The sequence below is a fragment of the Ovis aries genome, chromosome 9 (genome assembly GCF_016772045.2).
Source record: "Ovis aries strain OAR_USU_Benz2616 breed Rambouillet chromosome 9, ARS-UI_Ramb_v3.0, whole genome shotgun sequence".
Classification (NCBI taxonomy): domain Eukaryota; kingdom Metazoa; phylum Chordata; class Mammalia; order Artiodactyla; family Bovidae; genus Ovis; species Ovis aries.
Window position 1 is genome coordinate 78,379,956 of NC_056062.1, and position 18,338 is coordinate 78,398,293.

The 18,338-nt window shown below is 40.5% G+C and overlaps 1 protein-coding gene across 4 annotated transcripts in view; it reads left to right on the forward strand.

Moving 5' to 3' along the window:
* The first annotated feature begins 3,814 nt into the window (after positions 1-3,814).
* Positions 3,815-18,338, forward strand: part of STK3 (serine/threonine kinase 3) — a 309,832-nt gene continuing 295,308 nt past the window's right edge. For 3 of the 4 annotated variants that reach the window (XM_027973184.3, XM_042254446.2, XM_060393931.1), the window contains exon 1: positions 3,815-4,018. In XM_027973184.3, the coding sequence (XP_027828985.1) occupies positions 3,993-4,018 (26 nt within the window). In that variant the 5' untranslated portion in view covers positions 3,815-3,992. Of the gene's footprint in view, positions 4,019-4,630; positions 18,116-18,338 lie in introns of those variants that run through there. The other variant, XM_060393930.1, reaches the window with a different exon arrangement.

Consider the following 18,338-nt stretch of genomic DNA (forward strand, 5'->3'; position numbering starts at 1 on the left):
TGTGTACCCCAATGTTCATCGCAGCACTGTTTATAATAGCCAGGACATGGAAGCAACCTAGATGTCCATCAGCAGACGAATGGATAAGAAAGCTGTGGTACATATACACAATGGAGTATTACTCAGCCATTAAAAAGAATACATTTGAATCAATTCTAATGAGGTGGATGAAACTGGAGCCTATTATACAGAGTGAAGTAAGCCAGAAAGAAAAATACCAATACAGTATAGTAACACATATATATGGAATTTAGAAAGATGGTAACAATAACCCTGTATGCGAGATAGCAAAAGAGACACAGATGTATAGAACAGTCTTTTGGACTCTGTGGGAGAGGGAGAGTGTGGGATGATTTGGGAGAATGGCATTGAAACATGTATAATATCATATAAGACACGAATTGCCAGTCTAGGTTCGATGCAGGGTGCAGGATGCTTGGGGCTGGTGCACTGGGATGACCCAGAGGGATGGTGTCGGGGGGCTGTGGGAGGGGGATTAGGGATTGGGAACACGTGTACACCCGTGATGGGTTCATGTTGATGTGTGGCAAAACCAATACAATATTGTAAAGTAAAATAATAATAATAATAAAGAAAGAAAGAAAAAAACCCTCAACATTCAGAAAACTAAGGTCATGGCATCTGGTTCCATCACTTCATGGTAAATAGATGGGGAAACAATGGAAACAGTGACAGATTTTATTTTCTTGGGCTCCAAAACTACTGCAGATAGTGACTGCAGCCATGAAATTAAAAGACGCTTGCTCTTTGGAAGGGAAATTATAACAAACCTAGACAGCATATTAAAAAGCAGAGACATCATTTTGATGACACAGGTCCATCTAGTCAAAGCCATGGTTTTTCCAGTAGTCATGTATGAATGTGGGGTGCTCAAAAAGAAGGCTGAGCACCGAAGAATTGACATTTTCAAATTGTGGTGCTGGAGAAGACTCTTGAGAGTCCCTTGGATGCAAGGAGATCAATCCAGTTAATCCTAAAGGAAATCAACCCTGAATATTCACTGGAAGGACTGATGCTGAAGCTGAAGCTCCCATATTTTGGTCACCTGATGGGAAGAGCTGACTCATTGGAAAATACCCTGATGCTGGGAAAGATTGAAGGCAGGAGAAGGGGACGGCAGAGGATGAGATGGTCAGATGGCATCAACAATTCAATGGACATGAATTTGAGCAAGCTCCAGGTGAAGGACAGAGAAGCTTGCTGTGCTGCAGTCTATGGGGTCACAAAGAGTCAGACATGACTGAGTGACTGAACGACAACAACATTATTGATTAGTTACTCGTCTTATTGTGTTTCCCTAATGTAAACCTCACAAGGGCAAGAATTTTTGTCTGTTTTCTTTACTGTTGTATCCCCAGCACTGTGAACAATGCCTGCTTACATAGTTCAGTTCAGTCATGTTCAACTTTTTGCGACCCCATCGACTGCAGCACGCCAGCCCTCCCTGTCCATTACCAACTTCCGGAGTTTACTCAAACTCATGTCCGTTGCATCGGTTATGCCATCCAACCATCTCATCCTCTGTCATCCCCTTCTCCTCCTGCCTTCAATCTTTCCCAGCATCAGGGTCTTTTCAAATGAATCAGTTCTTTGCATCAGGTGGCCAAAGTATTAGAGTGTCAACTTCAACATCAGTCCTTCCAATGAACATTTAGGACTAATTTCCTTTAGGATGGACTGGTTGGATCTCCTTGCTGTCCAAGGGACTCTCAAGAGTCTTCTCCACCACCACCGTTCAAAAGCATCAATTCTTCATTGCTCAACTTTCTTTATAGTCCAATTCTCACATCCATACATGACCACTGGTAAAACCATAGCCTTGACTAGATGGACCTTTGTTGGCAAAGTAATGTCTCTGCTTTTTAATATGCTGTCTGGATTGGTCAACTTTTCTTCCAAGGAATAAGCATCTCACCATCTGCAGTGATTTTGGAGCCCCCAAAAATAAAGTCAGCCACTGTTTCCACTGTTTCCCCATCTATTTGCCATGAAGTGATGGGACCAGATGCCATGATCTTAGTTTTCTGAATGTTGAGGTTTAAGCCAAGTTTTTCACTCTCCTCTTTCTTTCATCAAGAGGTTCTTTAGTTCTTTACTTTCTGCCATAAGAGCTCAGTAAATATTTATCACCTGGCTTACAGTGGGATAAGGCATGGCTTTGGAGTTTTAAAGGCATGATTTAGAATGCAGTTTTTCTATTGGGTCTAGAAATTTGCCAGCCCCTCCACCTATTTGAACCTGTTTCTTCACCTAAATAACCACCTAACAGGGCAGTTTTAAGGGTTTAATGAGATAATGTAGGCCAAATGTCTGATCCCATTGGGGTCATACAATGATTGTTAGACCCCTGTTTTTCAAACTAAGGAGGGACCTCAGAGATTTGTTTTCTGATACTATTCCTCCTCATTCTACAAAACTTCTTTATGGGTGTCTCAACTCGGGTTCCAACAGGAAATGCTTTTGAAGGTGCAGTGAAATTCGGGTTATATGAGGAGGGCTGAGGTCTAGGGGAATGTAGAGAATAGAGGCATCAGAGACACCCAGGGCAGATGCCACCCCCTGGCCTGAAAGGACTAGCAGTGTTGGGGATGAGGATGTGAGTGAGGGATGGAATGAGGTAATTTTAAAGGCTCTTCCTGGCTTTGACATTTTAACAACTGTCTTGTTACTTCTGAACTGTTAGTCTGTGGCTCTTCAACAAATGCAAATAAGTATACATTCTGTAGTAATCTCTTTTCTTCACAAATTTTGACTTTCAGTTTCAACAGCAAATGATCTTGACGCATTGAAAATAACTAAGTTTAGGGGGAGAACCTAATGGTTTGGAAATAAATCATGTAAGTTTATTACATAGCAAAACTGAAAATAATGCAAAAGACCCTAATCTGTTAATAGACAAGTGTGATTTGAATTAATGTTCACCACATTCTCTGCTCTAAACTTCAAAAAACTCTGACTCTACATCTTGACAATTTCTGACAAAACAAGCAAATGACATACACAGTAGCTGTGCATGGTCCTAAGAAAAGTTATCTATAGATGAAATTTAGGGTTAAATGGTACATACCCAATATGGGTGCACGAAGGGGCCTAATTACCATGGGGGTAAGGTCCTTGGGGACAGGTTGGGAGGAGGGGCGGCAAGAGGGACGGAAATAAACCGTTCGGAGGACTTTTCTAGGGACTCATAATTTGTGATAGTTTTGCTCGGTTACCTAACTGAACAGCCGGCAAGGCCACACTGAATGTAGTGCATGAGAGCTCTCACTGCAGTTAATAATTTTCTTTTTAATTAGACATGATCCATAAGCATCCCGAGGACCAGGGGCTGGCTGGGGGAAAACAACCAATAATCATGAGAACTAGAGAGGGAAGCGTTGGCAGTTAGCAGTACTTCAAAAGGTTGCTTCAAGATGTTTGGAAGGGTATCCTTGGGAAATCCAAAGAAACGAGTCAAATCAGATAGGGTCAAAAGCAGTGAAGGCGAGTGAGGAGCGGCAGCTTCGGGCCACTGGAAAAGAATGTGTCCCAGGCCAGCCGAGATTGGCTCTGGGTCCAGACTAGGCCTCAGCCTCTCGCCCTTCCACTCCGGGTTTCTTTCCTCCCGACTCCTGCACCAGGGCCGGCCCTGTCCTGCGCCCCGGCCCCAGCGCCCGGCCCCGCCCACCGCACTGGGCCGCCGCCGGCCCCGCCCACCCATCCCTGGCCCGTGGCCGGCTCCGCCCACCCTTCCCCGGCCGGCCCCGCCTACCCTTCCCCGGCCAGGGCCGGCGGCCGAGGGGCGGGGCGGGCCGGGAGGAGCCCCGCTCGGCCCGCGGGCGGGGGATCCGCCGCGGAGTTACGGGAAAGTTGGTCCGAGTTCCTGGAGTTTCCTGCTGTGGCTCTCCTGGCTCGGCCGGCTGGTGCCCCGGCACTCTGCCCGCCTCTCGCCTTCGCCGCCCACCTGGTCCCTCCTTCTGACCCTGGCCGCCATGGAGCAGCCGCCAGCGCCCAAGAGGTAAACGAACGCGGGGCGCGAGGAGCAGCAGGGAGGCGGCGCCGCCGGCCGCGGGGCGGGGGCGGCTAGGCCGGGCGGGACCGCGATCCCCTTCCCGCGGCTGCGGGGCCCCCAGCCGGGCGCGCCGGGGGTCGCAAGGCGGGTCCTAGCGCCGGGCCGCGCCTGTCGGTGGGTGAGGCGGGGCAGGAGGGGAGGCCAAGCCTCGAGTGCCCCCGGCCCGCCGGGCCTGGCGCGCGCGGGGAGAGTCGGTGGGCAGCGCTGGGCGCCCCGCGGCCGGACTCCGGGGGCGGGCGGGGTTCTCCCTCGTGTCAGGTTCAGCATCTGGGAGACGTAAAACTAGGAAATTATTGGGCTTCGTACAACCATCAAGGCTTTCTTGTCAAATATTTTCCAGAATGTTGCCCACCCCCCACCTTTTTTTTTTTTTTGAGAAAGCGGGTTATTTATTTACAGTTCAAGGAATTAAATATTAATAGCTAGACAGTGTGTAAAACTTAACTGTGCAAATGCTGCACTAACAGGTGTTCCTCGCCCCTTACTCTGCAAGTTCAAAATTATTTATGGATGCCGGACAGTAGTAGTCTTAAATTAGAACCCCTCCCCCATATGTGTGTGTGTGTGTGTGTGTGTGTGTGTGTGTGTGTGTGTGTATGTATAGGTTTGTTTTTCTTTTAGCATGTAAAAATAGTGATGCTTTGGTATTTACTGTTCGTTAATATTCTCTGGTATATTGGAAAAGTAGCAGTTGAAATGGTCTTGAAAAGCTAAATCAAGGCTGTCCATTGATACAAATTTGTAATGTGTATTTCCCCCCATAAGAGTGAATCAGTTGATTGATGTTGGATAAAGCATTTCAATTTGTAAAATAAGGGTACCAATCTTTCTCGCAGATAGTGCTGTTGTGAAGAGTGAATAGAGTTTTGATAGCTAGAGATCTTTAGATGAAAGGCGATATATTCAAGAATATGGAATAATTGCAAAGGTAGGAACTTCATGAGCTATTGTGAATTGTGTGACAAGACATGTGAGCCTTGAAGCCTGGGAACCATCTGTTCAGGTGAAAAAGGGGGGTTGTTGGGGAGTTTCCGAAAGAGACCTGCTGTTGGAGCCCTTGATAAATTCTTCTCTGGCATTTTAAAATATCCCAATTCTGAATATTGATTTGGCACTCAGTTTTAATACTGTAACAACTGGAACCAGTTTTCCCCCCATTTTGTTTTGGAAGGACTGTAAAGGGTACCTCTGAGATCCTACAGTAAGGCCAAGTTGAATGACTCTGAATTGAAGGAGAAACTCTATTGATGAGCTCTACGCCAAGTTATGAGAATTTCACTGTAGATTTAAGAGCGAATTAGAGAACCTGGAGGGGTTGGGGGAGGGGTGGTGGTGTGTACCACCATCCGTTGATGACTTACACTTTTCAAAGTGGTGGGTTGCACGTTTAAGAGACGTATTTTTAGCTCTCTTCAGAGAGACATGTTCATCCAGGAAGGCATTTCTAAAGCACAAAAGATATGTGACAAATCCCATATGTTTGAATATCTCTTAGATTTTTTTCATAGCGTTTTCTTTTCCATCCTATTGTTTATAATCCTTAAAGCAACCCCATTGAGTAGGTTGGATTATACACGTTAATCCTGTTTTATGAGATGAGGACACTAAAGAGGGTTCACCACATGGAGGGCTATGACAGAGATAACTGACAGTGAATTTTTGTGTTGTGCCTCTTAATGATTGCCCTCTAATAATGAAATGAAGCTACCATTTTTTTTGCGATCTTAACTATTTGCCAAGAATTTTGTATATACATTCTTTTACTTCGTTGTCTCAAGGAATAGGAATCCTGGCTCTGCCACGTACTGTGCTAGTTCTGAATTTAATTTCTTCATCTGTAAAATGTGTTTGGAGTAAATGAGGTCGTATGTAGAGCACTTACAGTACAGTGCTTCATAATATGTTCAATAATGTTAATTGTCTATATTTTCCTCATTAAATGAAACTTGAAAGTGAAGTCGCTCAGTTGTGTCCAACTCTTTGCAACCCTATGGACTGTAGCCTACTAGGGTCCTCTGTCCATGGGATTTTCCAGGCAATAGTACTGGAGTGGATTGCCATTTCCTTCTCCAGGGGATCTTCCCGACCCAGGGATCGAACCCGGGTCTCCCACATTCCAGGCAGACACTTTACCATCTGAGCCACCAGGGCAAGGTTAAATAACTTGGTCGGGTGGAGGAGCTGCCAGTGGAACGCTTAGCACAGTGCTTTATAATATGTTCAGTAATGTTGAGCTGCAAGGGTTGTGTCCCCACTCATTGTGTCTCCAGTGATGCCTCTTTTTGCAACCAAAACTCTGCTTGCTGTCTTAGCATTCCACAAGCATCTCTTTCGATAATCTTGTCCCCTTTGCTTGTTCTCCTTTTAATCTCTGTAAGAATTCCACTTCGCTTTTCTGCTGTGAGTAGCTCTTCCTTAGGGCTCAGACATTATTACATGGTCACAAATGTGTTGCTGTTGATCGAGTCTATATGACCAGTAGCTGCTTCGTAGCATTTTTGGTTTCTTCATGTGGATCCATTTCTTTCCTTATCTTATTTAGTTTGTCACTACATCATATAAAATTTTCCATCAGAAAGTCTGTGTCTACCCCCTTTCATTTCCAGTATTACTACCCCATTCCATGGTTTTAAGACCCTTAAGAGTTGATTTATAGCAGTGCCTTCCGGTTGGGCACAGTAGTTCAGTGCTTATCAAAATATTTTAACAGCAGAAGAGCTGTCTTTGGAGTAGAGGCAGAGCCGTAGGACTTGGTTCTCAACGCCTCACCTCCCTCTGTTCCCCTTTTGGTTTCGTGTGGAATCCTCTGCTGATCTATATTACACTGCGTTAGTTCATCCTGCACGCAGCTTCTGTTCTGATTTTTTTTTTTTTTTCTTAAACATCACTTTAGTCATACTCCTCCTTATTTTGCAGGCGGGGGGAGATTGGGGCATACTCGCTGACTGGTACCCAAGAGCTCCATAGCTTGGTCTCAGCCTTAACCCCCAGCCTTGTTACTTCTGCAAGCTGAATCTTTCCTTCTAAAGTCTCCCTATTGTTCTTTGTTTAGGTTATAGGCTGTGGGTACTCCCAGGTTTGCCTTTGTTCATGATTTTCCCTTAGAAAAGTTTGTGTTATTTATTATTATTATTTTTTTACTAGTAATCTATGTTTTATTCAAAGCCTGCTTCATAAAGTATCTTATTTGAGTGCTTTCTAGCCTAAACTGTTTCTCTTTATTCCTATAATGATAATCATTTGAGTATCAATCTTAAGATTGTTCTTTTTTTTAATTACAAAGTTTTAGACATCCAAAAGATAATGGGGATGAATTTAGTAAATACTTACATATCACCACTCAGCTTTAGAAATAAAATATTCCCAATATAATTGAAGCTCCCTAAGTATATCTCTTCTCATTTGCATTCCTTTCCCATCCCCTCGAGGGTTGTCACTGTTGTGAATTGGGTGTTTGTCATTCCCATACATGTCTTTAAACTTTTAGTTTATATATATATAAACCGTTGTTTATATGTATCTGACATAGCATCAGGCCTTGATATTAGGCCGAGCTTTGTCACTGACTTTGAAAGTTGCTTCTTTGGGTATCATTCTTCTCCTCTGGGAGTTGGAGATTCCAGTGTACAACCAGGTCTGAGAAACTAGTGCCTAGATGATCTGGAAGGCCCCTTTTACCTTCGCAATATTGATTTGCTCTCCTCAACAAGGCCCGTGTTAAGATAGTGATAGGGCTGACCACATCTTTTGCCTAATTTGAGGATCAGAATGGCTTTTAGATCCCCCAGATTTCCTTAATACCTCATCACAGAGGTCTTTAGATGTCCTTATTAAAATGAAGTCCCTCTGGGAAGGGATGTATCACTAACTCAATGGACATGAGTTTGAGCAAGCTCGGGGAGATGGTGAAGGACAGGGAAGCCTGGTGTGCTGCAGTCCATGAGGTCGCAAACAGTTGAACACGACAGAGCGACTGAACAACAACTGGGAAGGGAAATCCACTAAATAGTTGTCAATTATCAGTATTTTGATAGATTGAGTTTATCAGATTTCTGTTTAGGGGAACTGCTAGATGACAGAAAAATGAACATAGAATAGGTAAGTTTTGATAGGTAGAGAAGGAAGTGACCAAACATGGGCTCTTCTCCGGGTAGAACATTCATAGAAGGGGAGGTGGATCTCTGTGATAGGTGGGGACCATGAGAACTCTGGTTGCTGGAGGGTACTTGTCAAAGAGAGGATAGAAAATCATTGTCGGAGAGAAATCTTTTACCAGATAAGCCTGGTCCCTGATGGGTTATAGGATTGATAGTTATTTAAAGTTTAAAATTCATTGATTAAGGTTGTACTTAGAGGACAAGTTGTATTGAAATAGTGAAAATATTGGAAGGATAATGAGAAAACTGCTGAAGCATATGTACTCTCAAAATAAGAAGAGTTCTCTGATTTAAACTGGTAAAAGCTTCCAGCTTCAGTGGCAGGCAAATGGAGATGTTCAAGTAGTTCAGTGGGAAAAGAATCCAGCAAACAGTGTCCCTTTACAGTAATGACTTGGGCCCAAAGCATATTTGTCCTTGCTTTTGACTTTTCTTGGTTAATTTGGGGTGGCTCCAACTCCATTAGAATGGATTTAGGCCCTATAGATGGGAACAATCAATTGGGGCTTCCTTTCTAGAGAGGAGTATGACAGCCTCTGGAGCAGTTCTTGGTGAGCAAACTTACAGTTGTGCATTAAGACAGGAGATAAACTCAGTCTTTCAGTCAACTCTCGGCAATGATTAATTTATGCATTGTTCTTTATGGGCTGAGATATAGCATATATTGGCACTGAAGAATTTGTTAGGATGTAAAGAAAAAGGTAAATGTATGTTAAACACAGCTAGTTTTGAAATTTGTTTTCCTGAAATAATCCCAGAAAATTTCAGTGCTCATTCCAGAAATGTGTAATAGTAAAGCTTTAAAGATAATGGGTTTAAATTGAGCACTTCCTGTTTGGTTATACAGGGGGAAAGTGCTTAGAATTTAGTTTTTCTAGTTTCAGAAAAGTCTGTGTAGAATTAGAGGTACTGTCACTTCAGCCCATCATATATTATTATTATTATTTTTTAATATTGATGATGAAACTCCAAAGCAGATGTTTCATGAAATGAACTACATGTAATGTTCTCTGGTATTTTTCTATTTTCTGTTTTTTTCTAGTTCTTTGAAAAGTTGCTAGTCATGACCACCCACCAAATTTTCATGACCTACTAACCAGTTGTGAACTGCAGTTTGAGAAACCTTCGTTGGTGTATATAGTTGTGACAGTAAGGAAATTGATTGCATTTCCAGCAGTATTCCTGATACTTCAAAGCTTGATGATGGCATTGCCAAAGGAATCCAGACTGGTAGCATTGTAACAAGCCATACATACAATAGAGCTATTCTTTGTAAAACAAAAAGGAGGGAGGTGAAGGAGAAAGAGGAAACCATTATTTGAAAACAACTATATTTTGAACACTGTGTCTATGTCCCAGTTAAGGTACAGGAAAGTGGAAAATGATTATGCCTGGCATCTGACAGGGTTTATAAAGGAACATATTCCCTGGTGGCTCAGTGGTAGAGAATCCACCTGCAGTGGATGAGACGTGGGTTCGATCCCTGGGTCAGAAAGATCCCCTGGAGGAGGAAATAGCAACCCACTCCAGTATTCTTGCCTGGGAAATCCTGTGGACAGAGGAGCCTGGGGGGCTGTGGTCTGTGAAGTCTCAAGAGAGTTGGACATGACTGAGCGACTAAAACGACGACAATAATACATGAAGGTTTCTTGAAGGTAAAGGCTTTTTTGCCTTCTGATGTAGAATGACCCTGTACACTGGAAATATCCCACTGTAATTATGATAACCTCAATTTCTGACTCTGTACCAGCTCCACCCTTTCTGTCTACCAGAGAGGTCTTTAGATTTTTTCTTCTAAAGTGAACATTTATACTATCTGATAGACATTTTCTATTTTAGTTGTCTCAAGCTTCTTGTCATTATTTTATTTGAATTGCTTCATGTGTCAGGATTACTCTAATTTTCCAAAGCTTTTAGCTTATAGTATAGAACAAAGATTGTATATTTGAAATGTCTTATTATAACTGTTTTTTCTACATGCAATCTCAAGTTGCATAAATGAAAGTAACAGACATGTATGAAAGTTGAAAATAAGTCCATTGCTTGTGTGCCATGAAATTAAGGTGCAGATTACCTTGAACTTCTTAAGAGTACCTCAAAAGATATATCTTAAAACATGACTCTGTAGCAAAATGAGAATTACAGAAAGCTGTCAGCATTAGTGATAATTAATATAGGTGTACACATGTAGTACTGTATGTGGGTTCTGAATTAGTGTGCACATGTAGTCCTGTATTAATCTAGAGATTTTGTATAATACCAGACAGCTTAGTAACGAGGTAAAATGGAGTAAAATTTTTGGATATGTTGTTATAAGTATTAGTATCTTGATACACACAAAAAAATTGGGGAAATCATTGAGCATATATGATTTCTAAAGATGAGATAGTTTCTTTAATTCAAAATATAAAGTGTTATTCTCTGTCCAGGTCTTTTCTTTTTTTTTTTTTTTTGCTTTAGCGTTGCTTTCTATATCTCTGTCTTTTTTTTTTTTTAAATTGAAGTGTAGTTAATTTATAATGTTATATTAGTTTCAAGTGTCCAGCAAAGTGATTCAGTTATACACACACACACATACGTATATTTTTTTCAGGTTCTTTTCCACTGTAGGTTATTACAAGATGCTGAGTCTAGTTCTCTGTGCTGTACAGTAGATCTTTGTTGTTTACCTAGTTTATATATAGTAGTGTGCATATTTTAATCCCAAACTCCTGATTTATCTGCCCCTCCATCCCTTTGGTAACCTTAAGTTTGTTTCCTCTGAGTCCATTTCTATTTTGTAAATATGTTCATTTTTTTAAGATTCCACATATAAGTGATATCAGATGATATTTGTCTTTCTCCATCTGACTTACTTCACTCAGTATGAGAATCTCCAGATTCATTTATATTGCTGTGAATGGCACTATTTCACTCTTTTTATGACTGAGTAATATTCCATTGAATATGTGTACTGTATTTTCTTTATCCAGTCATCTGTTGATGGACATGTAGGTTACAGATCATGTTTTCACTTTTAGAGTTTTTGGTTTTCTGAAATTGTGGGACCTAGAGTTCTGTGATTGAAAAGGAATATAAGTTCAGATTATTTTTGTGATTTAGGTGAACGTTTTACATATTTAAAGAAATTAAAGAGAATAAGCATTTAATTTTCTTCACTCCTTCTGTCTCTAGCCGTATTATTTTTCCTGCTGGCAGGTTGCCCCATTCTCCTGTTTCTTTTTAAAAACTGACTTGCTTTACTCACCCATCATTGCTCACGGCACCAGTTGGTTGTCACCCTTGAGTTCATTAATTTGCTCATTTATTCATATATTTAGTAATTGCTAATTAACTACCTTTCAAATGCCAGATGTACATGGTTGAATGCAACAGATGAAATCTTTGCCCTCAAACATACACTTTAGTTGGAGCTTGAGCTGTGAGGGAGAGAAGTAGTATATATTGTTAAGGAAAATGGTGGAACCTGCTTAATAGGGTAGTTAAAGGACTACCTATGTCAACAGGAGGTTGAGAAATACTCTGTGTGAGTATCTGGACAGAGTATTCCAGACAGAGCAGAAAGCTATGAGAAGGCCTGGAGGTGGGGAAGAGTTTACAGTGTAGTGTGTGGGAGGAATTGAAATAAGGCCACGGTGGCTGTGTTGTAGACTGGGAGAAAGTGGTTGGAGATGAGGTCAGAGAGATGGGCAGGGATTCAATGATGCAAGCCATGGAAAGGAATTTGGATTTAAGTCAGTATAGTGGCTGTCACTAAAGGGTTTTAAGTGGAATTTTAAGCAGTTTGTGTCTTTATAAGAGCTCTCTTACTGCTTGGGTAGGGTGAATTGTAGAGGGTTAAGAATAAAATCTACTCTGATGGCTCAGCAGTAAAGAGTCTGCCTGCAGTGCAGGAGAGGCAGGTTCAGTTGATCCCTTGGTGGGAAAGAGTCCCTGGTGAAGGAAATGGGAACCCACTCCAGGATTCTTGCCTGGGATATCCCATGGACAGAGGAGCCTGGTGGGCTGCAGTCCATGGGGTCGCAAAGAGTTGGACACGACTGAGTGAGTGAACACACACACACGCGCGCGTGCACGCATACACACACACACACACACACACACACACACACACACACACACACACACAAACAAAAGCAGGGAAACAAGCGAGAAGGCCATTGATGTAGTTCTTGGTTAGAGATGGTGAAGCCCCCGGAGATGAAGAGAAGTGGACAGATGTAAGTTATATTTTGGAGTTAGAAATGAAAAACTGGTCAATCAGATGTGGGGAAGAAGGAAGAAGGAAACAATTCTGGCTCCTGGGTTTTGGATTTGGACAACTTGGGGGATGGTGAAAGACTGGGAGAGGAACAGGTTAGTTGTCTATATTCGCTTCCTTAGAATTCCAAACTCGCAGGAATGTGAATCTGTTTTGGCCCAAAATGTTGATATTAGGTGGTTCCCTCAGAAGAGGAAATGTGTAGGGATGAAATGATGGGCATTGATTTCTTTCCTCAACCTCTTGTTTTCACCGCATTAGACTAGAGAATGGGAAACAAATCAAGCCTCTGTTAAGTGTTGAAATGTTCGAGTGACCTGATATTTAAGAAAAACCTTAGGCTACCTACTCCAGTATGCTGGCCTGGAGAATTCCATGGACTGTAGAGTCCAAGGGGTCGCAAAGAATCGGACATGACTGAGCGACTTTCGCTCTTTTATTGCAAAATGAAACATCAGTAAAAGACAAATGTATGGTTTGACGAATTACTATAAGGCAGGCACCCGAATAATCACCAGTTAGGTTAAGAAACAGAGCTTTGCCACCCTCTCGAGAAGCCCCTTCTGAGTGCTCCATGCCAATCACAGCCGCCTTTCCCCGCATGTAACCATTATCTTTACTTTTATGGTAAAAACTTGAATGTGCATTGCTGGACATTGTAGGTTAGTCTTGCCGATTAAAAAACAGTTTTTATATGAGGTGTTTTTACTCTTTAGGTTGGTCCTCTATCTTTTCTCTTCTCCTTTTCCTGTTGAAGACCCAGACTGTTTGAATTATTTCCCGCAGCCTGGATCTTGCTGATTGCTTGCTCAAAGCGCAGTTCAGCATGTTCATTTGGCCTCCATATTTCCTGCAGATGGGCAGCTGGATCCAGAGCTCAAGTCTGGATCCAGGGCTCAAGTCAGTCCCTTAGGCATCATAGTAAGTGGTGGTGTCAAGACTGTATGAGTCACTTAACGTGTAGTTGCCTCTCTTTTTTGTGATGTTAGCAGCTGTTGATGGTTAATACTTATTTCTGTTAATTTGCTGGGAGTTGCAGAATGGTGAAATTGAAAGTATACCATTTTGTTTTCAATTATTAGTTGGAATGGTTTATTAGAGAGTCACTTTTCTTAGCTTCTGTTTGGTTAGCCAGTGGTATAGTGTGTAAAGGAAAGACAGGATAAATGCTTGATTCTTTCCCTTTATTTACCCATTTTTAAGATAATGAATCAAGTCCCTGTTTTCCTCCAAAAGGGACTCATTCCTTTCTTTTTTTTTTTCTTTTTTAAAAATGCCATTGTGAGCTGATGGGTATAAACATATTTGATGGATTTAATTCATTGCATTTACTTTTGCTGCAGCTCAGAGTGTCCCATCTTTGATCAGTGGCAATCCCTTTAAGCAACAACATGACCCACATGGTCTTTGGAGAGCTTCTTTGCTCTCTGCTGTGATAAGACATTGAAGGCTCATCTTGTTTATCTTTTGTCCTAGATCTGGAATCAGCCTGTGCAGTAAGCCTACTTTTAGTGAGAGATGGTATTTCAAGACCCTAACCTGGCCACTAATATGATGTTATTTTAAAATAAGAGTTTTATTTCTAGATAGGAAACCTGACTCATTTTTTCAAACTATGGGCTAGTCTATCAAAAAATGTGAGATAGCACTGGCAGTTTTACACTTTTTCCTGGATAATATCCACCATGCATGTGTGTTTCTAAGTTTGAGTCAGAAATTGGACATGTGTAGACAGATTTCTGTGGTAGAGACTTTTTAGAGTGGACCTTTTATCTTTGTCTTCTCCCTATCTTAGTCTGGTTACCATGTGACCCACTGTTATCCTAATATCTAGCCTCACTTTTTTCTTACCTCTAAATGTTTCAGGTGACCTAGTTTCTTCTTTTCTTAAATGAGAAAAAGACTCTAAGACAGATAACACTACTAGTGACCTGATCAGATTTCAGGCCTTACTTTTAAGGTAGACCTTTTAGCTTACCTTGTCTTATATGCATACACGTATATCTGTGTAAAAACAAACAAAATTCAAGGGCATCTTGATGCTTCTTTATAAATCCAGCCCTAACTGACTATAGTATGGTGAATTGCAAAATGAAGCACATCCAGATATTAAATGCCACATGTTGCTGCCTGTTACTTTTGTTATTAACACCTCTTGTTAAGTTTTATTGTGCTTTTGAATAAGTAAAAAGAGATATTTGTTCCAGTGACATAGCTGGTAAATTACATTTGCCACTGTGTCACATAATCATAGAAAGAATTAGTTTTGATGTAATTGCTTACTATATTAAAAGACATTAGGTTGCACTTACAAGTTGCTATGTGAGTTAGTCCATCATTGCAATCAAATAGCAGCCAGTAACCATTTTCCAATGATGTTAAATAATGTCTGTTCAAACATTTTTAATTATTAGTGAAATCTAGATCACAGAAAGGGATCAGAGAGAAATGATTGCTCTGAATAGAATTTATAGTTTATGTAATCCTTAAGAATTATTAAAAAAGATGAAATTAAACAATGGAATTTCATAAAAATTCCAGTGGAAACTTAAAAATATATGTACTCATTAGCTCTTGAGAGGAAAGTATTTTGATAATTTTCTTCTCCTGGTAGACTGAGTTTTCCTTCTGTACACTTGAGCCTCATTTATACTTCCAAGGCTTTTTTTTCTAAAAGAATTCAAGTACCAGGCCAAGATAAGAAAATGGGATCACTCCACCCCTTTATATACAGACTTGCAGCACTTGATTAGTCAGCTTTAGTTAATGTTCATAAAAAAGTCATGTGATGTAAAACAGTTTCTCAAAATAGTGATATAGTGATAACTTTAAAGTATCGGACATTACTGGGAAGTGTGATGTATTATGTAATAGATTTTCCAAATAAATGAAGTAAATCACTTCAAGCATTATACCCTTAAAATATTTTTAAAACAGTTTTAAAACAACCAGTTTTGATGGAAATTCATTTCAAAGTGAGGACACTTGACCCAGTCTTCTGAGACAAATCATTTGCTTTCTTGATTACTTAATATTATTTAAATATAAATTTTAGTTCATAAAAAAACATAATAAAATCCATGGAGCTGTTCATAGTGTTAGTTTATGGAAACAGTCAAGGGTGCTGTTTTGGTGTGTTGGAAGCTTTGTTGCTGTGTATAGCTGTTTCCTGCCCCCCACCCCCGAGTCTCTAAACGGCAGCTTAGAAATAGTGATCTGACCTAACACCAGCTTTCCCTTTCTCAAAGTAAATGCTCTTTGCTCAGTTTCTGCTTACCAAAGACCTTTTTCTCTTCTGGATTCGGGTTCACAGTACGTCTTAATCATCTTTTGACTAAGCAATTATTGTGGAGTGAAGGAGAGCAAAATTCTTCAAACTTTCCTAAATTTCTAAAATTTAGCATGAAAATAACAATTTTTTTTGCATCAAAAAAGAACTGATTTTACCTTAAAACCTTCACAAAACTCCCAAGTTAAACAAATTCCTGTTATTTTGGAACATTGCTTAGATTTTGGGGACTCATGGTATTACCAAACTGAATTGATGTTTCAGAGGTATATTTGTGTACAAATAGGACTTCCTAGGTGGCTCAGTGGTAAAGAACCCGCCTGTCAGTGCAGAAGCTACAGGAGACACAGGGTTGGGAAGATTTCTTGGGGGAGGAAGTGGCAACCCACTCCAGTATTCTTGCTGGGATAATCCCATGGACAGAGGAACCTGGAGGGCTACAGTATACAGTGTCACAAAGAGTCGGACTCAACTGAGCACCCACCCTCCCACCCACCCACACACACACCCACCCACCCACACCCACCCCCACACACAAATACGGTAAAGTTGAATTTGTAGTTTATTTTTAATTTCTGTGGGTGAAATATTTAAGCTATTTATCTTTCTTACGATGATTGATCTTTTTTGTCTGTTAGACACATCTGTAATTTTAAAATTTTATTTTTATTTCTTAGGAAAAAACCTCAAACAGGTGAAAATAATCCCAATTAAAAAAAAAAAAACACAAAAGGAATTTTCACCAAGCACCAAAATCATGAACTATTTCTCAGTTTCCTCCCCTTAATTTATTTACAAAGAACCTCAGAGAAATACTGGGAAGTGGTTTCCTATGTGCCCTAGCAATGAGAAATCAAGCAAAACAGTGTCCATCTCTGCAAACAGCTGCAAGCAGCCACTGTCCCACAGGTCGCCCCATACTTCTCTTCATGAAAGCCTATAAAAATTATGCGGAAGTCAGAGTACAGAACTCATTGAATGATAGAAATATTAGTATTGTTAGAGTTTAAACGTTCCTTGAATTTAGACTTTTATTAATGTGGTTATTACACCTTTAATGTATTAATGTTTGGAATTGTTGCAGTTAATTATAGTGTTCTTCTAGGGATGGGAGCAAGGAGTTGAGAGTGTGTAGAGAATAAATCCTCATAGTTTATTTTCAGAGTTTGAGGTGTGGGAAAATAAATGAGGAATAAGGCATATGAGTAAATACAGTTTTTAAGTGTAGGTAGTCTCTTTAGCACAAGTCGTAGTGGGTTTTTTATATGCCAGGTTCATGAGTAGACCTTGGGAAGTTTCATGTAGATGTCTCCTCTTTTATTGTTAATCAGTTAAAGATTCTGTTCCCTTTTTTAGTTCTCAAATCTAGGTATGGCTGTTGAGTGTTTAAAAATCTATTTTGGTGGGATGTGAGTTATGTTGAAGCATTTTTAGATGTGCTGTTTTTTGTTGTCTGCATTTTCTGGATTTGTATTTTTTGAAAAATGAGTTAGTAAGAAAGTAAATGCATGTCTTTAGGGCTGGGGAGTATATCACAGTGTTTGTTACCTTCTTAGAGGTTTGTTATAAGAAATTAAAGGGAATCATGCCACTTTCCAGTTGAGGGTAGGTGAAAAAATTGTTAGAAATTAAAAATGAAAGACTCCAAGGGTGAAGGAAGGGGAAAAATCTTAACTTCTTCTTTAAAGTCCTTTGCCAGGAAATTATAATTTTAGAGTGCTTTCGGGCAGAGAGCCCAAGCTGAGAGGAAATGGTTTGATAGAGTTGAAAAACAAGACTTTCATTTAATTATGAAGTCCTCTATCCATTGTAGACCATTTATTTTTTGAGTTGGATTTTAGTCCGTTCTAATGCCACTAAATTAACCCCTCATAAATTTTCATACAGTTTTAAAAAATAAATATACTATGAGATCATCAAATTATATCTGTCTTACTATTTAAGAAGTGATAATTGCTAGGAAAACATTTGAGAGCCAGAACTTTAGAGTCAGGTAGACCATGGTTCTTGGAGAAGGCAATGGCAACCCACTCCGGAACTCTTGCCTGGAAAATCCCATGGATGGAGGAGCCTGGTGGGCTGCAGTCCATGGGGTCGCTAAGAGTCGGACATGACTGAGCGACTTCACTTTCACTTTTCACTTTCATGCATTGGAGAAGGAAATGGCAACCCACTCTAGTGTTCTTGCCTGGAGAATCCCAGGGACAGCAGAGCCTGATGGGCTGCCATCTATGGGATCTCGCAGAGCCAGACACGAATGAAGCGACTTAGCAGCAGCAGCAGCAGACCATGGTTCTAATCTTAATTCTGCCATTTCCTGATGCAGTCAATGGTGGGTAAGTTACTTAAGTTTTTTAAGTCTCGGTATACTCACTTATAAAGTGGAGGTGATAATAGTACCTTCTCTTTGGGTTTTGTGAGGATTAAATGAAGTCTAAAAAAATTACGCAGAAGTCAGAGAACAGAACTCACTGAATGATACAAATGTTAATGTTGTCAAGAGTTTAAACTTCCCTTAAGTTAGACTTTTATTAATGTAGCTATACTTTTAATCAGTGT